The following is a 25,337-nucleotide window of genomic DNA, read 5'->3' on the forward strand; positions in this document are numbered from 1 at the left end:
TTGTCTGGCTGTAAAATGTCACGATTTAGCTCAAGGCATCAAAACTATAAAGTTCGCTCATATATCTCCAACCAAAGACATGACCAACTTCAGGACAACTGAAGAAAAATCAGAACAAATACAAGAAGCTGTATAACTCTGCCAATCGTGATAAGAGAGCGCAGAAAGTGATACCAGAGCTTCAATTGGGATTAAATAGAGCACTGCATGAATCAGATTTCACTGGTGGGATTCTATGATTTAGCAAACAAATTTGCCGAATGCCACGTACCTTGGAATAGTTGGCAATTCGCTTGCCAATGGTGCCGAGCTTGGTTTCACACAGATGTTTGAATTCAAATTGAGGCTTAAAGATAAGGGAATTTCTGGAAGATATCAATCCTCTGCAATTCTTTACAAACTGACGGTCATCTGCAGCTAAAGCTTCCAAAATCTGGCACAATAAACAAAGTTAGTTAATGAGGAATTTTGCACAAAACAAGCACCGATTGGACAAATAAAATTGGGATATTTATCATGGGAGCTTTACAGAACAGTTGGGCGAGTCAGATAACAGAAAGGACTGGGGTGGCGGTGGGAACCTTTTTTTTTAATGCAGAATGAGGGTAGGCTTTCCAAAATGGAAACATTCAAATTTTATCAGAATCGGAAGATTGTACTTAAATTATTTTACTATAAACACAACACATAATGGAGTCCTTCTTTGATAGAATGGGGAAATCCCATTTACTTATTGGCAATCAAAAGCTACCTCAGTCACTGGTAGAATAATTTTGCTTGGCAAATCTTGAAAGCAATTGTGTATGTGCAATTGATTAAAATTCAAAACAATCTGGCAAGACGATCAGATTCATCCATTTTCTCACATGTTGATACCGCATACTAATTGCTAAGTGATACCAAATCCCAGGAGGGCTGCCAATGTTTGTTGGAAGCCTTCCAGGAGATTTTAAAACATGACATTCTGACAACCTGATGCCTGCAAATGCTGTTGGATTTACCTTATGGAGGCTGGGACTTGTGTGGTGGAGTATCTTTGCTCATGATCATATTCAATTGTGGAGCAGGCTCCAGGCGCCGAGTGGGCTACTCCTGCTCCTAATACGTTATTGTACATATATGCACAAAAGCTGATGGCACCAAGCCAAGATTCTTAGAGAACCAGGACGAAAAATTAAGACCGTATTTGTGTGTGGTGGTGGTGGTAGTTTGGGGGGGGGGGGGGGGGGGGGGGGGAACCAGTAACTACTAACAGTAGTGCAATGAAATTACACCAATACTTAAGAATAATATTGTTACCACTCAGATCCCTTCTATGTAATTGGCAGTAATAGGTGTAACATCCCAGCATCTCACATTAATTAGTAATAATTATACACCCATCTATATTCATCCTGAAACTATAGCTAAAATTCCATGTGCACTGCACAAGTTTTCGTGTCATTTCTCACAAAGCACGTGATCCTCACTCAGTTTTGCACAAACATTTTCCAAACCACTCTCTGGCTTGCGCGCAAAGTGAAAGCTTCATAAAATGATTTGATCTCTGGTGCCCCCCCAACTGTCCATCTCTCTCCTCCTACCTCCCCCTCAACAACTCCGTTCCACCTCCTCCTCATCCCACTGTTCACCCCCCACTACCCCCCTCAACATCCACTTTAAAAATATCTGTTTATCCACCCATCCTGTCCTTCTTACAATCCAGTCATCCATAAGCAGGGACTAGATCTTGGTGGCAACACATTTTGTCCTTAAAAAATTCAGAGTTGATTTTCTATCAAAGTAAATGGTACAATTGTAAAAAGCAATCACAATTTTGAATTGGTGCATTTGTTTTCATATTGCACTTGAACCAATCTCAGATTTCATAATTGTAAACTAGTTTTGGGAAGAAGGGAATGGTTAACGTCCAATCAGTTAAATGGACCATCTCTGTGTCAGAGTTCATCGATGGTCAGGGAGGCTTGATTTTTGGACCCATTAGGATTTAGTAGAATGCATTCAAAAGTCTGAAATAGAGGCTTTGAGGTTCAAAATACTCCAGCTCCATTATATAAGCCAATGATGTGATTTATAGGGGGCCTTGTCCAATAATGCAAAATATATCAGTACTCCATTATCTAGAACAGCAAATCAGACCTTGAAGAATAACTGAATAATTCACACCTTTGCAGTTAAATTGAAACATCCTTTGGGCTCCACCATTTTTTCCTTGACGTGACATTTTATTCCTGCTGTACTAACATACTCATAGACAACACCATGCTCCAAATGTACATTATCCACAGTCATGTTGATATGAGAGGTCACGCCATCAGTGTTCGACTGCAGGTCTGCAATAGTGGATAAGTGATTACCTTTCATGGGTTAAAAAAACGAACTACTTGAAAACAAACTCAATTATTCACGTGTTCCATTCAAGTTCAGTTATAAAAAGATATCAGACTTTACATTTTTGAAGTAGGCCTCTTTGCCTCACTGGAAGTTTGTTTAAGCCTAAATTTAAATTAATAGAATTGGTCAAACCAACGATATTCTGCATTCAGTTCGCGAGTTATCTGTAACTGTTTTTTTAATACAAATCAGAAGAACATCATACTATTAGTGAGTTGAAGGAATTTGAGAATCAAGAAGACCGATCAGAACCAATCCATGAATTTATCTGCGTCATTATCTTTTCAGGCATTTGCCTAAACCAGAAGTGACCGCATTTGAAAAGTAATTTATTGATCGTCATTCTCTGAACCAATGTTCTCTCCAAGATTTGCGAAAGGATATGGAATGTAACACATTGAAAATCACAACTTTGGCAGGTTGTCAAGAGAAATTTTAAGCATACAAGTGATGACTTTTAAACCGCCCATTGTCAAAAAAGCACGTCCACGCCCACTTAGTGGAAAAGAAAATTAAAGGAAGCATCTCTTGGAGCATCTGAAAATGTTGATAAGTCATGTGATTAATGTGATAAAATCAAGTAATTTGCTTCTGAACACCTTGGGCGGGATTCTCCAGTATCCGGCGGGCGGACCGTACCAGCGGCAAAGAGTGGCGTGAACCATCCGGCATCGGGCAGCCCGTAAGTTGTGAAGGTCATCTCAAATGATTTTTTAATGATGGACATGAGGAATTGCCATTTAAAGAGCCTGTTGGTGAGGAGGCGGGATTCTCCGACTCCCCATCAGGTCGAAGAATCGCCGGGGGGCAGCATGACTCCGGCCCCGACGCCGGCTGCCAAATTCTCCGGTGGGAATCACGGCGGGCCAGTCGGAGGCCGTTGGCAGCGCCCCTACCCCCCCGTGCCGGAGTGGTACACGCCACTCTTTAACGCTGGTATGGCCCGCCCACCGGATACTGGAGAATCCCGCCCAAGGTGCAGAATCCTCTGCACCTTCGGGGGCTAGGCCGCCGCAGCGACTGGCGCTGAAGAGACTCCGCCGGCCGGCGCGAGTTGGCGCATGCGTAGGAGCGCCAGCGTGTTCCCAGACCCGCTGCCGTGATTCCTGCCATGCGCAGTGGGTTTCTTCTCTGCGCTTGCCACGGCGGAGCTTTACAGCGGCTGGCGTGGAGCGAAAGAGTGCCCCCACGGCACAGGTCCGCCCGCAGTTTGGTGGCCCCTGATCGCAGGCCAGATCCCCCAGGACTCCGCAGGCCGCCCTCAGAGCCAGGTCCCACCGGTACAAACCTTGTGCAATTTACGCCGGCGGGACAGGCCAGAAACGGGTGGCCGCTCAGCCCATCGCGGAGCATAGAATGGCCCGGGGGGGGGGCTGCTGCCAACGGCCTCTGACTGGCGCAACGTGATTCCCGCACCCGCCAAAAGCCGGCGCTGGAGAATTCGGCAGCCGGCGTCGGGGCAGGAATCACGCCGCCCCCCCGGCGATTCTCCAACCCGGCGGGCAGTGGGAGAATCCCGCCCCTTGTCCTCACCAACAGGCTCTTTAAATGGCAATTCCTCATGTCCATCACTAAAAAATCAATTGAGATGACAAAACCTTCACCATTTAAAATTGGGGAGTTAAAACAAGTACTAAGTTTGAATTGCTTGACAGTACAATTTACCTGGGAAACTCTCATCTTAGCAGGGCTGCCAGTTAAGAATAGAGCAGAGGCATGACTATTTTACAGGTCAAACAAAACCGATTTTATACACGAGCTAGAAACAAAGCATTGGAAAGCCTTCTAGCTTGCTTTGGCAATGGTACATGCCAAAACGGCTGAATAGAGATGAACATGACCTTAAATTAAAGTGATCAAGATAAGTATTGGCAGTCGGCACCAAGTTAATTGCCTGCTTCACTAGAGCCTCAAATCTATTAGTGAGTAATGTGGAAATGGTGCTAAATGATAGACACAAAGTATCTCATCTGGTGGGGACATTCAGAACAGTGGGGCATGATCTTATTGTATCCAAGTTACTTCGAAGTGAAACAAGGAAACACTTTTTCCACAGAAAAGAGTGATGAAAATCTGGAACTCACTTCCTGAAAGGCTATGCATGATAAGCAAATCAGAATTTAAGGAAAACGTTAATAAGGTTCTTGCTCGGCAAGAATAAAAGGGGTTATGGAGCACAGTGACTGTGGTGTCTGGCCCCTTTTAAAGGGCAATCAGCTGATTGGGCAACACGGTAGCATAGTGGTTAGCACAATTGCTTCACAGCTCCAGGGTCCATGTTCGATTCCCGGCTTGGGTCACTGTCTGTGCGGAGTCTGCACGTTTTCCCAGTGTGTGCGTTGGTTTCCTGTGGGTGCTCCGGTTTCCTCCCACAGTCCAAAGATGTGCAGGTTAGGTGGATTGGCCATGCTAAATTGCCCTTAGTGTCCAAAATTGCCCTTAGTGTTGGGTGGGGTTACTGGGTTATGGGGATAGGGTGGAGGTGTGGGCTTGGGTAGGGTGCTCTTTCAAAAGAGCCGGTGCAGACTCGATGGGCCGAATGGCCTCCTTCTGCACTGTAAATTCTATGAATGATAGGGTCACATGGCCTGGAAAAAAACAATCAGGGAACCAGTGTGGGGGTTCACTCTGACAAGTGCGGGCTTTTGCTTCAGGTGGATTCTGGACGCTGACTGGCAGCCACGAAGCTGCAAGACTCTGACAGATAATACATCGTAAATAAACGTTAGTTGTTTCATATGTAGCTGGTGAGCCAAAGTTATTCGTGACATAAGAATATGGCGTAAGGCAGCGCAAATGGAGTTCAAGTACAGATCAGCCATTTCATAATTGAATGGTGCAACAGGTAGATGGTGATCTGTCTCCCAAGAGCCCCAATTCAAGGATTCCAATAGTTGGCCTCATACCAAATGGACAAATCTTATAAACATCTTTCACTTCAGATCAGGAGAGATCAGAATTTCTCTCCTCATCTCCTCAATTCTTTCTTGACAATTTTTTTTTTTTTTAAAAGCTGCTCAGGGAGTGCAGTTCAACAGAAACAATATCACTTATTGAGCCAAGGCTTGTATTTGTAATCCGACAGCAATGTCAGCTGCTTTCATGAATCCACAGGACTTGGCTCATGCAACTGGTTTTCAAAGTGCGAGCCCCTCACAGCTGGCTGCAAGCTGAGAGTGAAACTACCTGAATTCTCAAGATTGGCAGCCAAGAAAGCCCACTGAAAATACGCTCGGTTTTACTAAGTTGCGGCCCCTTTTCAGCTGATTGCAAGAGATCAAAGTTGCACGTAACCGCGGTATGACCACGGTTCCCACACAAAACAAACACAGCTTACAGTTGAAAACAGAAGTGGTTGACTATCTTTCTTTGCACAGCAGCTGTAAAGCCTGACTGAACATCAAAGCCACTGCCCAGGTGCACGATCCATTCCCATTTCATGGATCAGTGCATGAAAAGTTTCCTTGATATTGGTCAGAAAATATCAATACATTGCAGCTGAACTTCTGTCAGACAAAAATCCACGTGGCTGATGCACAGGCCTCTATATGGCACAGCAAACAAATATGAAGCCAATTGTGTAAACAGAACTGAAAAAATAACTTTACCTTGACCAGTTTCATTCCTCACATTCAACTTTGTGGTTCTCCACATGGATTAAAGCAATTTAAACAGAAATTATTTGGCTCATGTTAGCACTGGCCAACCAAATTTTAAACTCTGTGGACGGGATATCTTAAAATACAAATGAACAGAAAAACACTCCGAACAGCTTCTTGGAAAAAAAATGGTTTAGACAGACAGGTTCCGTTTGCAATTAACCACAACATACCTGCCTCCTGTTTGTTCTCGATGATATGATCAAATGCTTTTGTTTGGCTGGCTGAGCCATCTAACAGCTTATCATGCAATGATAGACCAGAAATACTGCAAAGACAATCAGAGCTGAGCTTTCTTTGTGTTCTCTCATCCACATCTTCGACAGTCCTGTATATCCACTGACTGGAATTTGTTCCCTTTGAGAAATGAAGAGTGAGTAACAATGTATTAGAACTGTTCACGTATTTCTTTAGACTCAGACATGGCAAATTTGTTCAAGAAAACTGAGTTTTAAAATAATTAACAAAACACTGTTTCTCTTGGTTAACACTGCTAGCATTTACTAGCATCAAGCCTTGACACTGGGCTGAATAAGAAATCAGTTTAGAAACCTTTAATAGTTTTTTGTCAAACCAGAGCTACCTATAGGAGAATGAAGAGTGAATTAGAAAAGCAAATTTACAAAAAAAATCTAAAAATAGAACTGACAGGATTTAAAATATGAGAGTTTTTTTTCCAATGGCAGAGGTGGATAGGAAGGGGAAATATATAAATATTTCAGTTTTATTGGTCCAACAGGTCTTGTTCTGGTACCATAAATAAATATTAGGATAATAGGAAAGATTTCTGGGCAGCGCGGTAGCACAATGGTTAGCACAGTTACTTCACAGTTCCAGGGTCCTAGGTTCGATTCCCGGCTTGGGTCACTGTCTGTGTAGAGTTTACACATTCTCCTAGTGTCTGCGCGAGTTTCTTCCGGGTTCTCCGGTTTCCTCCCACAGTCCAAGGATGTGCAAGTTAGGTGGATTGGCCATGATAAATGGCCCTTAGTGTCCTAAAAAGGGTAGGTGTAGTTACGGGGATAAGGCGGAGGTGTGGCTATAGGGTGGACGTATGGGCTTAGATAAGGTGCTCTTTCCAAGGGCCGGTGCAGACTGGATGGGCTGAATGGCCTCCTTCTGCACTATAAATTCTATGATATCATCAAAAACATAAATTATATCATGTGTAATTCCAGCAAATACATCCAAAAGCAAATAGTGGTGGCGACATTTGTGAGCTGAACAGTGTGATAGGTTAACGTTAACATTTCATAAAACACAATACATGGCCTTTCAAGTCTCATTCTAGGACTTGGGTTCAAAAGTTAAGGCTGACATTCCAATGCAGCACTGAGGGAGCATGCACTGCCAGAGATGCCATCTTTCGGATGCAACATTAAACGGAGGTCCCACCTGCCTGCTCAAATAGACGCAAAAGATCCATGGCACTATTTCAGAGAAGAGCAGGCGAGTTATCCCTAGTGCTCTGGCCAATATTTATCCCTCAATCTCGCACAATGAATGATCTGGTCATGATCACATTGCTGTTTGTGGGAGTTTGCAGAGGACAAATTAGTTACCGCGTTTCCTACTCTATAATAGTGACCACGCTTCAAAATTCTTCATTGGCTTTGAGATGTCCTGTGGTTGAAAGCATTAAATAAATGGAATATGTCCCCGTTTATTAGGCTAGACCTCCGCAGAGGGTGCTGTGCAGCATCTTTGAGCTTTGCTGGTTGAAAATAATACTTATTGCTTCAGACAGACTGACTCGTGCCCATCCATAGCCTCAAAATAAGGGGAAGTAGATTTAGGACTGAGTTTAGGAGGAACTTCTTCACCCAAAGGGTTGTGAATCTATGGAATTCCTTGCCCAGTGAAGCAGTTGAGGCTCCTTCATTACATGTTTTTAAGGTAAAGATAGATAGTTTTTTGAAGAATAAAGGGATTAAGGGTTATGGTGTTCGGGCCGGAAAGTGGAGCTGAGTCCACAAAAGATCAGCCATGATCTAATTGAATGGCGGAGCAGGCTCGAGGGGCCAGATGGCCTACTCCTGCTCCTAGTTCTTATGTTCTTATGTTCTTATATCGTGCACACTTTTAAGCATCTGCTTTTTCAAACAAAATGAGTGAATACGACAAGGAACTTCATTACTCAGTAATGAAGTACAGAAAGAGACGGCAACAGTATACAAAGACAAGTTATTTCTCATGGGCTTTTGCTCCAAGACTAAAACTTTGCATAATTTCAAGAAGGAATTAGATCTTGTTCTTGGGACTAAAGGGATCAAGGGATATGGTGGGAAGGCAGGACCAGGTTATTGAACTTGGTGATCAACCATGATCATAATAAATGGCGAAGCAGGCTCGAAGGGCCAAATGGCCTCCTCCTGCTTCCATTTTCTATATTGCTGTGTGCGGATGGATTGGTCTAATCATTTTTTTAAAAATTAAATAATTTGTTTACAATTCCTCTAAACACAGCTAATTAGAACTACTTGTCCTCTTCCCCCACTTTCCACAGGTGCAAGTGAATTGAGTTTTGAACTGTTTTTAATGTTTTGGAAGAATGTAATGAACAAGCTAAACAGGTATTAGCCCTTCAATTGTATTAATGCACAAATGTGCATAAATAACAATATGATGTTCTTTGTGGTGCATTTACAGTTTCACATTTATCTAATCACAAACTGAAAACAGTAGTGATATAAAATTCAAATATCTAAATGCAGAGTTAACAGGGACACATGACATAAGTGCAATTTTATTTGGTCAAATGCAATCCCTGCCCTCCCACAACCCCTTAGCTATTGCAGAGCCCAAATGGTTGTCTGCCTGACAAGACAAACCAATGAACACCTCCCAATCCTTAGCCAACAACTGCTGCTCAGTCACTCGAGGGCTTTGGAAATACTGAAGAACAATTTAGGTGGTTTGCTTGGTAATGCCCCACTTCTGACCTTTGCAACATCAACTAGCTCCAGATAATTACCAGAACCCCTGTAATCACATTGGACTGCTCAGCAATTTCATTTTCTTACTGTAAAGCAGCACAATTCCAATTCACTTACAACTTACAGTGGGCAGCACAAGTGATTAGCACTGTGGCTTCACAGCACCAGGGTCCCAGGTTCGATTCCCTGCTGGGTCACTATTTGTGCGGAGTTTGCACGTTCTCCCCGTGTCTGCGTGGGTTTCCTCCGGGTGCTCCGGTTTCCTCCCACAGTCCAAAGAAGTGCGGGTTAGGTGGATTGGCCATGATAAATTGTCCTTAGTGACCAAAAAAGGGTTAGGGGTTACTGGGTTACGGGGATAGGGTAGAAGGTGAGGGCTTAAGTGCAGACTTGATGGGCCGAATGGCCTCCTTCTGCACTGTATGTTCATGTGAACTATGTAATCTATGTAACTCTGATTGGCGATGCAGTGGCAACGAATTTATCTTTATTGGAGCAAATTCCACATCAAACAGCATTGTGAGGACCAACATCAGCAGGAGGACTGCTGAGATTCAAGCAGGTCCTCCACCACCATCTCCGCTAGGAATGGGTGGTAAATGGAGCATTGCCCACATCCCCTTAATAAATTGAAAAAGTAGAGCCAAACATATATATTTGTTATGGCATACTTGGAAAACAAACCCTGGTTCTAGCACTACATAGAACACTGCTTTAGAATCTCAACACAAGACAACCTTTAGTTTCACTGTTCATTACATTCTTCCAACACATTAAAAAGAGTTGAAAACATAACTCATTTGCACCTGCGGAAAATGGAGGAAGAGGACAAGTTACTCTGATTAGTTGTGTTTAGAGTGACTGTAAATATATTATTTAATATATTTACAATGATACAGTGATTAGACCAATTAATCAGCACCCGGGTGGAGCAAAAGCCCATGATTGCATGCAATATTACTGCTACTTACCAGAAAGTGCGGTGGATTCTTTCTGTATGCACTGAAGTGGTCAAGTACATCAGTGTAGTTCTCTTTGCTGACATTATTCCCATTTACTTTCAGAATACACTGTCCAGGGAGAAGCCCAGCTGCTGCAGCCCCGGACCCTGCAAGATAATCAGTATGTTTTTGCAAACCACTTATAGTTCACAGACCTAAAGTTGCACAGTCCTACAATAGGCATTGGAAAGCATTCTACCGACTGGATAATGCCAAATTCCCAGCTGGTAGCAATTGCCCAGGACGGTCAACCATCAAATTTGCAATTGGATACAGAAAATACTTAGAACATAAAATTTACTTCTAGATGAAATGTACCTTTAACCAAAAGTTCTCTGCCCTCAGATTTCCTCTCCAATAAACTATTTATTTAAAGCTTCCCACAGTCAGTTACATCAAGTGTATTGGATATGTAGTAAAAGCAAAATTTCCCCCCATTACCAACAGGAAACATTCTCCAGAACTGCATGCCATGCATTATTATTTCTCATTTATCATTTAAAAGTATATGTTCCAAAATATAAACACAGGGTACTAAGATTAATAAAAGCAGACCTGAGCCTCAACTAAGTGATGTAATGGATTAAAAACCGGTGAAAGACAGTAAACATTACTTCCTGGCACCGTGTATTGTGAAAAGTTTTACATGCAGGCCAGGTAATTCCTCGCAATCTCTTTACCCACAGTTCACGTGCACACACCCACTCACACACTAGGTGGAGAAAGAGGGTGAAGTCAAAACACCCACATTGCAAGCATTAATAATGCACGATAATTCAACCCAGCTTGCACCACTTTTCGCTTCCTCAATGTGCTTGGAGTACTTCGCATTCATTCATAAAGATGGAATCTTTAAACCCATTAGTGTGCGAGGAGTGGGAAGAGAGAAAGGAAAGGGGAGGGGAAGGAATAAAATAGACTGGCAGCTGTTTAGTTTCGAGCAAGATGGCATGTCATGACTGACCTCCTCCAGAGCGTGTGTGAAATCTTGATAATACGTAGATAATTGTCTGCCCAGTAAGCCAGCCATATGTTTTCTAATATTTCACAATAGAGTTTTTTTGCAGGGAGATGACATGCACTTTGAAAGTGCATGTTTCAGGTTTGGTCTCAGTAAACATTTTACTCAAAGATTTACACAATCTCCTCAAGGCAGTCACGCCCATTGCTTTCCAGAAGTTTGGCATTTTTGGCAAAAGGAGCCTCGAGACATACTGTTTTCCGTCAATGTTTCTGGGAATCCTGGTGTTCATACATCTCTACATAAATAGCTCTTACCATTACACAATGCTGTTTACTTGGCCTGTATTCTGCAATGTCCAGCTGTAATCCATTGCACAAGGGTTTCGTCTTTAAATGATTCATTTTTGATAAATTTGTCGTTAGCTTTCGCATTTGCTCCCAACATTTGTTACAAACAGGTCACAGCAAATAAGCAACAGAAAGGGTCAGTTTGGCAACTCATGCATTTGATTGCATAAAACAAAGTCATTGAGTATATAGAATTATAATAGAACAATCTGTTGCAATGTGCAAACCTCAACAGGTTGTGGTTTAGTCTCTAGTTTCCTTTCCCTGCATTAGTGACAAGCGCAGCATCACCTGTGACCAGCTTTCCTTCCCCGGCTTAAGTTGCTGATGGAAACTGAACATTCAAAGGCACCTCACATCTCAAAAGAATAGGGAGAAAGGAAATGGGGGGTTGGGTAGCTCTGATAATGGTGGAAGAAATCAGTAGAGGAGTGAGAAATTATACTGGTTTGAAGACTAACATGCAAACTTAGAAATTTAGAAAAGAGGAGGCCGTTCAGCCCTTCAACCTGTTCTGCCATTTGTTACGATCATGGCTGATCATCCAACACCATAGCCTGATCCCAACTTCCCCCATATCCTTTGATCATCTTCACCCAGAGTGCCACATCTAACTGCCTCTTTAAAACATACAGGGCGAAATTCTCCCCCCCCCACGACGGGTGGGAGAATAGCGGGAGGGCCTTCCCGACTTTTTTGACGCCCTCCCGCTATTCTCCCCCCCCCCCGCCGAAATCCCGACACGAATCGCTGCCGCCGGTTTTTTACGGCCGGCAGCGATTCACAGCTGTTAGAAGGGCCGAAGTCCCAGCCCTTTACGACCTTTTTACGAACGGCAAACACACCTGGTCCTGCCATTCGTAAAAACGTCGTGACCACCTGGAAAAAAATAACCATGGCACCGATTGGCACGGCAGTACCACGGCCGTGCCAAGGGTGCCATGGGCCCGCGATCGGTGCCCACCGATCGCGGGCAGCGGGCCCGATGCCCGCGCACTATTTGTCCTTCCGCCGCCCCGCAGTATCAATACGCGGGGCGGCTGAGGGGCAACCCGGACCGCGCATGCGCGGGTTTCGCGCAAAAACGCGATGACGTCACCCGCGCATGCGCGGGTGGAGTCTTCCCACCTGCGCATGCGCGGCTGACGTCATATGACGCGTCAGCCGGCGCTAAGTCCGACAAGCGGGCTTAACGATTTTCGTTAAGCCCGACTTGTCGGGGCCTCCGACGTCGGGCTGCTAGCCCCGACGGGGGACCAGAATCGGTCCCCCGTCGGGAAGGGGCGCGATGCCGTAAAACCCGCCCGGGTTTTACGGCAGTTTGACGATTTCTCCCGTTTTGGGAGAATTTCGCCCACAATGTTTTGGCATCAATTACTTCCTGTAGCAACAGATCCCACACGCCGACCACTCTCTGGGTGAAGGAATTTCTCCTCATCTCTGTCCTAAATGGTCTACCCCGTAATCCTAAACCTGTGGCTGCTGGTTCCGGACACGCCCACCATTCGGAACATCTTTATTGCATCTACTTTTTCTAGTCCTATTGGAATTTTATGTGTGCAATCTACCCAAAAGGGAACAAAGTCCCCGAGTGAATGCGTTTATCTGCGTGTTTCCCGGCACTCACAGTGCCAAGAAACATATGACTATTCAATGCGACTCGGTTTGAATAAGGGACTAATCGGAGAATGCGTGACCGAGACCGCACAGAGCCCCGTTTTTTTACAATAGGGAGCTCCGCTCGCTGGAACATCCCATTGTAGCGAGAGATCGGGACATCATTTTAAAATGGCGTCCCGACCTCAGAGTTCCCCTGCAAAAATCCCCGACCTCCCCCCCCTCCAGCCTGAACGCAACATGGGAGGCAAACCCCCTCCCCCCACACGCACCCCCGACACCCACAGCGGGCACCCCCAGCCCGATTGTCCGTGTGCAAAAAATGCCAGTTGGCACCTTGGCAATACCAATCTGATACCCTGACAATGCCCCTGCCAGCTGGTAGTGCCAGGCTGGCACCCAGGTGGCACTGGCAGGGTGACAGGCTCGCAGTCCTAGGGTGCTAGGCTACCACTGCCAGTGTATCCAGGTGGCACCAGCAGTGCCAGGCACCACCCTGCCCTAAGGTCATGTAGCTGGGGATCCCCGACCCCCCACGAGCGCCGTTCCTTTGGTCCCCTTTCGTGGGGACCAGTACCAAACGGTGCTCAGCCGAGGCAGCAGAGGTCTCCGAGGAAACGGAATTGAATCCCAAAGCTAGAGATACCTTGGAAATCTGCACACGAGAGTAAGGCTTACTGCCTTGCTTTCATATGCAGATTTGCTAAAAAAGTGACCCCGCCCACTGTGGGCGGGATTTCCCTCGCAACGTCTTGCGAGATTGTGTTGAAACCAACGAGGCATTGTGAGCCGGAGCGGAGTCTCCTGGCTTTCACCGGCCACACTGCGCCGTGACAAGATTTTTTCTGGAGCAGCGTGGCCGGAGGATCGCGCCCTATAGGTTTCTTTTTTTAAAAATCTTTTTAATCTCCTCATTTCCATCAAATAAAAAGAAAACAAACAAATACAGTAGCAATACCCCAAACAACATTCTAAGTAAAAAAGAAAGAAAACTATCAGTAAATAGCGTACTCAAGAACAACAATTACCCCAAAGCTCCCGCCCCTAATGTTCAATGGCAACCAATTCTCAAAAGTGCATAATAAGCATTCTCCACCAATTGTAGAACCCCTCCTTCATCCCTCTCAGCTCAAACTTCACCTTTTTGAGAGTCAGAAATTCCAGTAATAATAATAATCTTTTATTGACACAAGTAGGCTTACATTAACACTGCAATGAAGTTATTGTGAAAAGCCCATAGTCACCATATCCCCAGCACCTGTTCAGGTGCACAGAGGGAGAATTCAGAATGTCCAAATTACCTAATACCACGTCTTTCGGGACTTGTGGAAGAAATCTGGAGCACCGGGAGGAAACCCAGGCACGGGGGCAACGTGCAGACATCCGCACAGACAGTGACCCAAGCCCGGAATCGAACCTGGGACCCTGGTGAAGCCATAGTGCTAACCACTATGCTACCGTGCTGTAGATCCACCTGCCAAGCCGAGGCACAGGGCGGACAAGCTGACCTCCACCCCAACAGGACCCGCCTCCGGGCAATCAACAAGGTGAAGGTTAAACATCTGCTCCCGCACCCGCCTGCAGCCCTGGCCTGTCCGACACCCCGAAAATGGCTTTTAGAAGCCCAGATTCCAAGTTTGCGTGCAATAACGCGAGATGACACTGAAAACCTCCCTCCAATACTTCTTCAGCTTCAGACAGGACCAAAATATATGTACGTATTTTGCAGGGCTCTTCCCACATCGCTCACATACATCTTCCACTTCTTCAAAGAGTCGGCTCATCCTCACCTTCAGCTGTATCTGCCCCAATTTCGCGCACGAGGTTGAGGAATTCACCATCCAGAGTGCCTCACACCACAAACCGTCTTCCATAACCTCCCCAAACTCTTCCTGCCACTTGGCTTTGATTCGCTCCATGGACTCCCCGTCCTCCCTAAAAATCCTCCCCGGAGATCGCCAACACCACCCCTTTCCCAATTCCCCCTGCCGTCAATACCTCTTCCAACAGTGAGGGGGCCAACGCTATCGGGAAGCTCTGAACCTCCTTCCCGGCAAAGTCCCGGAGCTGCAGGTACCTAAACCCTTCCCCATGCCCCAGTCAATATTTCTCCCCCAAATCTTCCAACCTCGCAAAACATCCCCCCAGGAACAGGTCTTTTAATAACCTGCCCCCCCATCTCCGAAACATAGAACATACAGTGCAGTAGGATGCCATTCAGCCCAACGAGTCTGCACCGACCCACTTAAGCTCTCACTTCCACCCTATCCCCCTAACCCAGTCACCCCTCCTAACCTTTTTGGACACCAAGGGCAATTTAGCATGGCCAATCCGCCTATCTGCACATCTTTGGAACCTCCCGTCCAACTCCTAATCAGCATCTCCCCCTAACACCGCCCCCAGCTTAAAAGTGCTGCCTCCACTGTCTCCAAATCTTCAGCATTGCCACCACCACCGGACTCCCAGAGTATTTACAAGGGGGAATCGGGAGCGGCGCTGTTGACAACTCCCTCAATCCTGACCCCCTGCACAGACCTTCCCCCATTCTAACCAACTGGGACTCCTCCCCACCACCCCCCCGCCCCCCTCCCAACCAAATTCCTCACCAACAGTGAGGGGGCCAACGCTATCGGGAAACTCTGAACCTCCGTCCCAGCAAAGTCCCGGAGCTGCAGGTACCTAAACCCTTCCCCCTGACCCAGTCAATATTTCTCCCCCAAATCTTCCAACCTCGTAAAACATCCCCCTCCCCCCCCCCCCCCCAGGAATTCGCCATCCAATAGAATTTGGGAGGCCCAATGCTCCCTCCTGTGCTGCAGAACCACCTTTCTAAATCTGGTTACCTTCCATTCCAACCCCCCCCCCCCCCCCCCCCCCCCAATAAACTCGGCGATCAGCTCATCCACTTCCTTAAAAAAAGCCTTCGGCAAAAAGACCAAAGCCTCAGGTGCCTCGGGAATCTGCACATTAGAGTGAGATTAGCTGTCTCCAAGATTTGCCGAAAAATAATCCCACCCACAATGGGTGGCATTTACATCATAAAGTGTTGCAAGCCGGATAGATCCTGCGAGGAGGTCTCCCGGCTTTTATCGGCCATGGCGAGCTGCTTATCAGGCTCAGCATGGTCATTGGACCGCACCCTAAGTTTCACAAAACAACCCACAATTGCATTTAAATAGTGCCTTAAACAGAAAAATATCCTAAGGCACTAAACAGAAGCACAATTAGAAGTAAATAGACACCAAGGCAAGGAAGACATTGAATGCTAACAACCTACTCTCGAGTCCCTCGTAAAACTATCTGCACCCTCACCTCTTTTATTATATCCTTCCTTAGCTCAGCATTTAATTATTTCTGATTATACCACAATGAAGCACCTTTGGATTGCTTTCTACGAAACCAAATAAAGTCAACAAATTTAAAGCAAGCAGAAATTGCAATCTTAAGATCTGTAGACAGTGAAGTGAAATGAATAATTTAAGCAGTTCTATGCCCACATCAGAATTGAGTCGACAAGTATTATTACTAGATTAGGAAGTAGAGATGCTGGTAAATATGATATGATTTGATACCTTACAATTTCATGCTTTAATCACAGTTTATGCTTGGATTAGATACATGTTTATCTGAACCAGACTGCACAAGTCAACTCAAAACCTTGCTGGAGATTTTAAACGAAAATTTAAGATCTTCAGTTGACACTAACTCAACAGCATCATTTACGTGGACCTTTTCAATTTATGCTTTGGCAAACAGCAGATATTTACCATAAAAATTAAAATGACTAAAGTTAAATTAATTAACCGTATTTGTCATGATTCAATAAACTATGTGCACTGCACTTAATGTTGATCTGAATAATGAATATAATTTCCCTCCCAACCCAAGTCAGAAATACATCTGAAGAAAGCATCAAGCTTTAGCTGTGCATTTGGTATAAATTTGAGATCCTAGCCAACATTAATCAAAAAGCACATGAAAAATTTGTTCAAACATTTAAAAGCGTCTTCGCTTGCAAAACCCACAATGTTTCTGCTACTTTTGAAACATCTTTCATTTTTTTTCAAACAATAAAATCCCAGCACCTCCTACTCACCTGCTTACAGTTATGCCATTTCTCTGCAAGTTCAAACTTCTTTTTATTGATCAAAGGAAATTAAATTGCAGGTCACCATCCAAGCATTTGAAAGTTAGTGTAATCGTAGAACTATAAAAGCTGCATGTTGAGCTTTTTATTGAATCCCCAAATGAACATTTTTTTCCTTCATCATAGAGAGTTGGTGTAAAAGCTGTTGTAAACCATGTTGAAACTTGCATATCATACAGATTGTGTGTATTAAGTGGCACGCATGTGCCGGTATATCAAGATACTATGTTTTTATATATATATATGGTTTACAACATAATTGAGCTCATAAAATTGTCAAGTAGGCAAACCGACAATAACAGAAGAGGAAGGGTGGTGGGGCGGGGGGTTGAAGAGAGAAAGGTAATATACACAAGAGGCACAGTTAGAGAATAATCTCTTAGTTGGTGACTGAAGGCAATCAATGATAGAGCTTGTGAGGATTTGTTTCCATCCTCCAAGGTGAAAGTGATCCCTGATCTCGCAAGGGGCGGAAACAAAGCAACCAAAAATGCTAAGCAAGAATTGTAACAACAATTTAAATAGCACAGTTCCAGATTTCCAGGATCCTGGTAGGAAAACAAAGAAACTCCCCATTCCAACTGGAAAGAAGGGGTGCTTCACTAAAGCAGTACATTGATTGAGACGCTGTGGTAGGGCTTGGATTCTTCCTCAAAGCACCCCACCATGCTATCCAAATGTACACACATAACCGGTGCAACTGGTGGCACGGTTAGCAGTGCTGCCTCACAGCTCCTGAGTCCCGGGTTCAATTCCAGCCTCGGGTCTGTGTGGGTTTCCTCCAGGTGCTCAAGCTTCCTCCCACAGTCCAAAGATATGCAGGTTAGGTGGATTGGCCATGTTAAATTGCACCTCAGTATTCAAAGGGTTAGGTGGGGTTACAGGGATAGGGTGGAGGCATGGGCTTAAGTAGGATGCTCTTTCCAAGGGCCAGTGCAGACTCGATGGGCTGAATAACCTCCTTCTGCACAGTAAAGTCTATGATTCTATGAACTGCTACTTAATGCCTGTTCAGAATTGCTTCTGTTTGATGAGAGGATAGCACACTACAGTGGGGCTCAGAAAAAGGACATCATTTTGAAATGTTGCTGTCAAGAGAAGTGTGAAACAAATACTTCTCATAAAAAAAAGAAATGAACAAAGCACTTGATAAATTTTCTCCATTTGTCAGTCAATGATTTAAGATGCATCTGGCATTGCTCCAAGTGTGCATTCTGTAACTATCTTGGAGCGGATTTTAAAGTATTAGTAGTGGCGATTTGTTCAGTGTTCACAACTAGATGTGGGACAGGCCCTGCAAGTTTGACGTGTCCTACATGCGCACTACAGTGAGCTAAACTACAGTGCAGTAGGGTAACTAACGCTACTCCTGAGGGAGGGTTCATTACTTCAAACACCAAGTAAGGAACCAGTGGGAATTTGGGCCAATTCCAAGATAATTACACTCTTAAATTTTACACCAGTTAGGTCTAAGGGACCTCTTCTCAATTTGCAAATACTTAATAAGAGGCACATCGTTTTGAAAGTTAAAAGATGTTGATTTAACATTTGTAAATTTGTTAAGTGTCAATAATAAAACCTATGACTTTTGAATATTATTTAATCAAAATAGGTTTATTGTTTTGGTTTTTTATAAAGTTGTGTCTACTGAAAATGATTTTTCAATGCCTTTAAAATACGATTTCCCAAGCCTTTTTAAAATATGATCTGTCAAACCTTTCTTAAAATATGATTTTCTAATAATTTTTCTAAATAAGATTTTCCAATGGGTTTTTAATGCAACAGCCTTTTATTGGCCAGTTTTTGCAGTGCCGTGATTGTATGCTGTACCTACCCACTCTCATCCACAGTAGCCTGCAATGCTGGGTGCTGTAATATGCTCTTAAGGGAAATCAATGGAAGGCAAGTGTGTCATATGATCCAGTCTTAGTTTCACTTTGGCCTGTGGATGGAACACAGCTACATACAGCTCTGATACTGCTCTCTTCTATTCTTGTGTACATCTTCCTGTGCACCCAATTTAAATAAATGAGCCCAAAACAATTTTACACACTCCCTTTTGGGATATCATCATAAAAACACAACACTGGGCCTTGCTGTAACATCTGCCAGGAGGGAAACCTCCCTCAAGGCAGTTGTAATTCTGGTAACTGGGGGGGCAGTGGATACATGCACAACCTTATTTGATGTCAGTTGCAAGTGTCAGTATTAACCACAAAATAGGAGCCATTGTGTTATCTCCGTGCAAAATCACAGAACACATATAATCAATGGTCTGTGAACATTTCTTACAATTGAAATTTAATGTTTGCGTCAGGTCTGTAGAATCCAATGGTAATTTCCCCAGCTGAAATGTCTTACCTTTTAGAACTGCATGAACAAATGGTGGGGCAGCTCCACGTATCTGGAAGCCAAGTCCTTCCAAAGTGTCAGGAACCTTGATTATCCTGCAACATAAACAGTGAGTAACTACACTCAGTTGGCTGATCTCAACTTTGTACTCATCAGAACAATTTAATATTCCTAACTCCCTCCAAGTAAAAGTGTTTTGTCAAGGACTTTCTGACAACATCCTGTTGCCATAAGAAATGAAAACAGAAGGATATTTACAATCAGACTTGGATCAATAGTTGAGCCATGGGCAGCAGCTTGGTAAAACACAAGTGAAGGTTTCAAATCCCACATAAGCTTCAGCCCAACATGAGGTTTGAATACCTTTTAAAATATATATAATCTAACTCTCCAGGAACAATTGCAAATGTCAATTCTGGAAAAGTACCTTGCAGTGTGCATTAATAAACTGATTGCAACAGTTTAAGTGACGATAACCACAAGAGGAAATCAAATTAATCAAAGTTACTTTCAGGGATTTTAAATGGTCCACCACTTTCAAGGAAAAGTATTTAGCAAACCACTTTGGTTTGTATCAAAACGTGTCATTGCATCATTTGCACATATCAGGGAAAAAATATTTTGGTTCTATTTCCTGAACACGTTTGGAAAAACAAAAGGACTTGCCACCTTTCAACAATGGCCTCACCAATGCTCTATTGCAGTAAAACATCCTGTACTCAAATCTCTCACTATGAAGGTCAACGTGCCGTTTGCCTTCTTTACTGCTTGCTGTACTTGCATGTTTACTTTCAGCGACTGATGCCCGAGGACACCAAGGTCAAGGTCTCGCTGAGTATCCACCACTCTCAATTTACACCCATTCAATAATAATCTGCCTTCCTATTTTTGCTACCAAAGCAGATAACCTCACATTTATCCACATTATACTGCATCTGCCATGCATATGCCCATTCACTCAGCCTGTCCAATCCCGCTGAAGCAGCTCTGCATCCTCCTCACAGCTCACCCTCCCATCCAACTTTGTATCATCTGCACATTTGGAGAGAATGCATTTAGTTCCATTGTCCAAATCATTAATATGTAATGTGAGCAGTTGGGGTCCGAGCATAGATCCCTGTGGTGCCCCACTAGTCACTGCCTGCCAATCAGAAAAAGACCCATTTATTCCAACTTTTTGCTTCCTGTCTACTAGCTAGATTTCTATCCATCTCAAGACACTATCTGCAATCTTCTGTGCTTTAGCTTGACATATGCAAGATGTTGTTGAAAGTATTCTGAAAGTCTAAACAGACCACAACCACTGGTTCTCCCTGGTCAACTCTACAAGTTACATCTTCAAAGAATTCCAGTAGATTTGTCAAGCATGGCTTTTCTTTCATAAACCCATGCTAACTTTGTCTGATCATGTCACTGCTTTCCAAATGTTGTGCTATGAAATCCTTGATAATGGACTCCAGTAGCTTCACTACTATTGACGTTAGACTCACTGGTTTATAGTTCACTGTCTTCTCTCTACCTCCCTTTTTGAATAGTGGGGTTATATTAGCTACTCTCCAATTTGGAAGAACCATTCCAGAGTCCAAAGACTTTTGGAAAATGAACACCAATGGATCTACTATTTCTAAGGCCATTTCCTTAAGTACTCTGGTATTATCAGGCCCTGAAGATCTATCCGCCTTCAAACACATTAATTCCCCAAAACCATTTCTGTCCTAACACCAATTTCCTTCAGCTCCCCCTAAATCTTGTGCTTCTCAGAACTTCCTAAACATTATTCATGTTTTCCTTTGTGAAGACAGAAGCAAAGTATGAATTTAGTTCCTCAGTCATTTCTTTGTTCCCCATTATGAATTCCCCTATTTCTGACTGTAAGAGACTGTAAGTAAATAAAAACATTCGTTTTTATAAATCTTTTTCTCTTTACAAAGCTATAGAAACTTTTACAGTCAGTTTTTATGTTCCCCCCCCTAGCTTACTTTCATATTGCATTTTCCTCTTTTTAATCAATCCCTTGGTCCATCTTTGCTGAATTTTAAACTGTTCCCAATCCTCAGGTCTATTGCTTTTTCTTGCTAATTTGTATGCCTCTTCTTTGAATCTAATACTATCTCGAATTTCCCTTGTAAGTCATGGTTTGGCCACAGTTCCCTTTCTACTCTTGCAGCAAATCGGAACAAACAACTCTTGTTGGAGTTCACCTATTTGTTCCTTCATTGCCTGTCCACTGTCCTTCCTTTCAGTAATGTTTCCCAGTCCATTGTTAAGTAATAGGTTAAGAGACATTCCAATTAGTTGTCTCATTTATGTTAAGCATCCAATAATTGACACTGATATGTAAAAAGGCTTCAGGTGGCCTTTGTGTCAGGTGATGTGATGATAGAGTTTTGTGCAGAATCTGTTAAAGTAAAATAAAGGTGTTTGTGAAAAGGAGCAGAACCTTTGACTCTTTATACAACAGCAGCTAAACATCTAAAATGCATCGCAGCCAACCCGTGTCTCATACAGTCATAGCTACCTTCACAGAGATTCACGATCCTGGTCTCAGAATCAACTACCTCACAATCCACCTTGATAAATAATTCTATTATATTATGGTCACTCATCTCCAAGGGTTGTCTCACAACTAGATTGCCAACTAATCCTTTCTCATTGCACAATACCCAGTCCTAAATGGCCTACACATTGGCTCAGAAAACCATCCCATTTACACTCCAGAAATTCCTCCCCTATTGTACTGTGACTAATTTTACTCACCCAATCTACATGTAAATTAAAGTAACCCATAATCACGGATGTTCCTTTATCATATGTACCTTTGATTTCCTGTCTATATTACCACTGCAGTTTGGTGGTATTTATACCACCCCAACAAATATATTTTGCCCCTTGGTTTTTCTTAACTCGACACATACAGATTTCATATCGTCTGTGCTGATATATTTCCTCACTATTCTATCAATATCTTCTTTAATCAACAATGCAACTCCATCACCTTTTCCTTTCTGTCTGTTCTCCCTAAAAACTGAATAGCCCTCAAATGTTCAGTTCCTATCCTTGGTCACCTTGGAGCCATGTCTCCATAATCCCAACTATATCATACCACTTTACATATATCTGCCCAACTAATTCATCCATTTTATTTTGAGTGCTCTGTGTATTCAGGTACAATACCTTAAGGCTTAACATTCTTGTCCCGTCCCTACTATTTTTCACAGTGCCATTATCTGACTCAGCCCTTGATTTTTCTTATTCACCTTGCTGTCTTTTTCTCGATTCCCCCTGCTCTGAAACCTTATAAAGGTTCCCATCCCACTGCTATATTAGTTTAAACCCTCCCCAACCACTCTAGCTAGAACGCCCCCCCCCCCCCCCCCCTCCCCCCAACAAGGACATCAGTCCCAGCCCTGCCCAGGTGTAACCTGTCCAGTTTGTGCACGTCCCATGTCCACCAGAAATGTTCCTGATGCCCCGGGAACCTCCCCCCCCCACCCCTCACACCACCTCTTCAGCCACGTATTTGAGAAGGTGCCGCACAAAAGACTGACCCAGAAGGTGGTCCCCAGAAGGGGATTGGGAGTGGAGTACTAAATTGGATTGAGGATTGGCTGACTGACTGACCAACTGGCGAACTGTAACCAGCAGTGTGCCACAGAGGTCAGTCCTACAACATCAACTGTTTACAATATATCGAAATGATCTGCAAGAAGGGACAGAGTGTAACATGGCAAAATTTGCGGATGATACTAAAGCAGGTGGGATAGTGAAGAGAAGATAAAGATTTTACAGACGGATATGGATAGGCTAGGTGATTGGGCCAAAATTTGGCAGATGGAGTTTAAAGTGGATAAGTGTGAGGTTTTCCATTTTGGCTGAAAAAAATAGAAAGGCAAATTATTTTCGAAATAATAACAATAATAATCTTTATTGTCACAAGTAGCCTCACAATAACACTGCAATGAAGTTACTGTGAAAAGCCCCTAATCACCACACTCCGGTGCCTATTCGGGTACACGGAGGGAGAATTCAGAATGTCCAAATTACCTAACAGCATGTCTTTCGGGACTTGAGAGGTAACCAGAGCACCCGGAGGAAACCCACACAGACACAGATAGAACGTGCAGATTCCACACAGACAGTGACCTAAGCCGGGAATCGAACCTGGGATCCTGGTGCTATGAAGCAACAGTACTAACCACTGTGCTACCATGCCGCCCAATGGAAAGCAGATTAAAAATGCATCTGGGCAGAGGTATCTGGGTGTCTTTTTTCATGAATCACAGAAAATCGGTATGAAGGTGAAAAATGTAATTAAAAAGGCAAATGGAATGTTAGCATTTTTTGCAAATTAACTGGAGTATAAAAGTAGAGAGGTGTTGTTGCAATTGTATAGGGTGTTGGTGAGACCACATCTGGAGTATTGCATCCAGTCTTGGTCTCCCTGTTTGATGAAGGATGTGGCGGCATTGGGGGCAGTTCAGGGGAGATTCGCCAGATTGATTCCGGGGATGAAAGGGTTGACGTATGAGGAGAGAATAAACAGTTTGGGCTTATACTTGCTGGAGTTTAGAAGGAGGAGAGGGGATCTGATCGAGGTATATAAAATACTAAGGGGGATTGATAAATAAATGTGGATGAAATGTTCCCCCTTGTGGGGAAACCTAGAACAGGAAGTCACAGATACAGGTTGAGAGGCGGTAGATTTAAAACTGGGATGAGGAGGAACTACCTCTCGCGGAGGGTGAAGAATTTGTGGAACTTGCTGCCCCATACTGCGGTAGAGTCTGAATCTTTAAATGGTTTCAAGTAGGCGATAGATATATTTCTGATTTAAAAATGGGTTAAAGGGATTTGGGGAACAGGTAGGGAGATAGATTTGAGACCAGGAAAGGATCAGCCATGATCTGGTTGAATGGCAAAGCAGCTGGAAGGGATGAATTGCCTGCATCTGTTCCTAATTCCTATGTTCCTATGTATTCATCGGATATATCCTGCTTCTGGCTAGCACATGGCACTGGTAATAATCCTGAGATCATTACCTCGGAGGCCTGACTTCTCAACTTTCTACCTAACTTCCGATATTCTGCTTTTTGGATCTCATCCCTTTTTTTTAACCTATGTCATTGGTACCGATGTGTTCCACCATCACTGGCTGTTCATCCTCCCCTGTCCGACTGTCCTGTCTGACACATCCTTAACCCTAGCATCATACTAGACAACATACCATCCTGGAGTCTTGCTTGTGGCCACAAAAACACCTATCTATTCCAGTTACAATTGAATCTGCCATAACTATTGAATTCCCACACTTTTTACTCCTTCCCTCTGCAGCAGAACCAACCATAGTGTAACAAATTTGGCTGTTGCTGCTTCTCCCCGAGAGGTCATTCACCTCAACAGTATCCAAAGTGGTACATCTCATTTGAAGGGGAATGGCCACAGGAGATTCCTGTACTGCGTGCCTAGCTCTCTTGTTCTGCCTGGTGGTCACCCATTCCCTTCTTGCCTGTGGAGTCTGAGCCTGCGGTGTGACCACCTCTCTGTACGTCCTACCCACAACACTCCGCTTTGCGGATACTCCACTGTGACACCAGCCACCGCTCAAACTCAGAAACCCAGGCTTCCATGAGCTAGAGACATTTCTGCACACATTCTGGTACCGGGCATTGGAAATGTTCCTGGATTCCCACATGGTGCAAGAGGAGCAAACCAAGGTTTTGAGCTCTCCTACCATTACTTACATCTTTAACTTAAAACTTTGGAAAATTCTGGATTTCAGATTATATCCAATTCTCTATGGCCCTACTTTCCTTGCCCTTGGTACTAAACTACAATGATGATTTATTAACAAAGGAACAACTTTATATATGCAGATCAACAAAACTCCAACACAGGTCAAGTCCCACAGACTCCAAGGCTT

General features: G+C 43.8%; 1 protein-coding gene across 1 annotated transcript in view; it reads right to left on the reverse strand.

Annotated features, from left to right (window-relative positions):
* prex1 (phosphatidylinositol-3,4,5-trisphosphate-dependent Rac exchange factor 1) overlaps window positions 1–25,337 on the reverse strand; it is a 273,537-nt gene that overhangs the window by 66,369 nt on the left and 181,831 nt on the right. Inside the window, exons 19-23 of the mRNA XM_038803244.1 lie at window positions 19,427–19,512; window positions 9,961–10,097; window positions 6,227–6,410; window positions 2,167–2,333; window positions 272–433 (exon numbers count right to left, since the gene is read on the reverse strand). Coding sequence (XP_038659172.1) covers window positions 272–433; window positions 2,167–2,333; window positions 6,227–6,410; window positions 9,961–10,097; window positions 19,427–19,512 — 736 coding nt within the window. The remainder of the gene's footprint in view (window positions 1–271; window positions 434–2,166; window positions 2,334–6,226; window positions 6,411–9,960; window positions 10,098–19,426; window positions 19,513–25,337) is intronic.

Source organism: Scyliorhinus canicula, chromosome 7 (assembly GCF_902713615.1).
Source record: "Scyliorhinus canicula chromosome 7, sScyCan1.1, whole genome shotgun sequence".
NCBI lineage: Eukaryota > Metazoa > Chordata > Chondrichthyes > Carcharhiniformes > Scyliorhinidae > Scyliorhinus > Scyliorhinus canicula.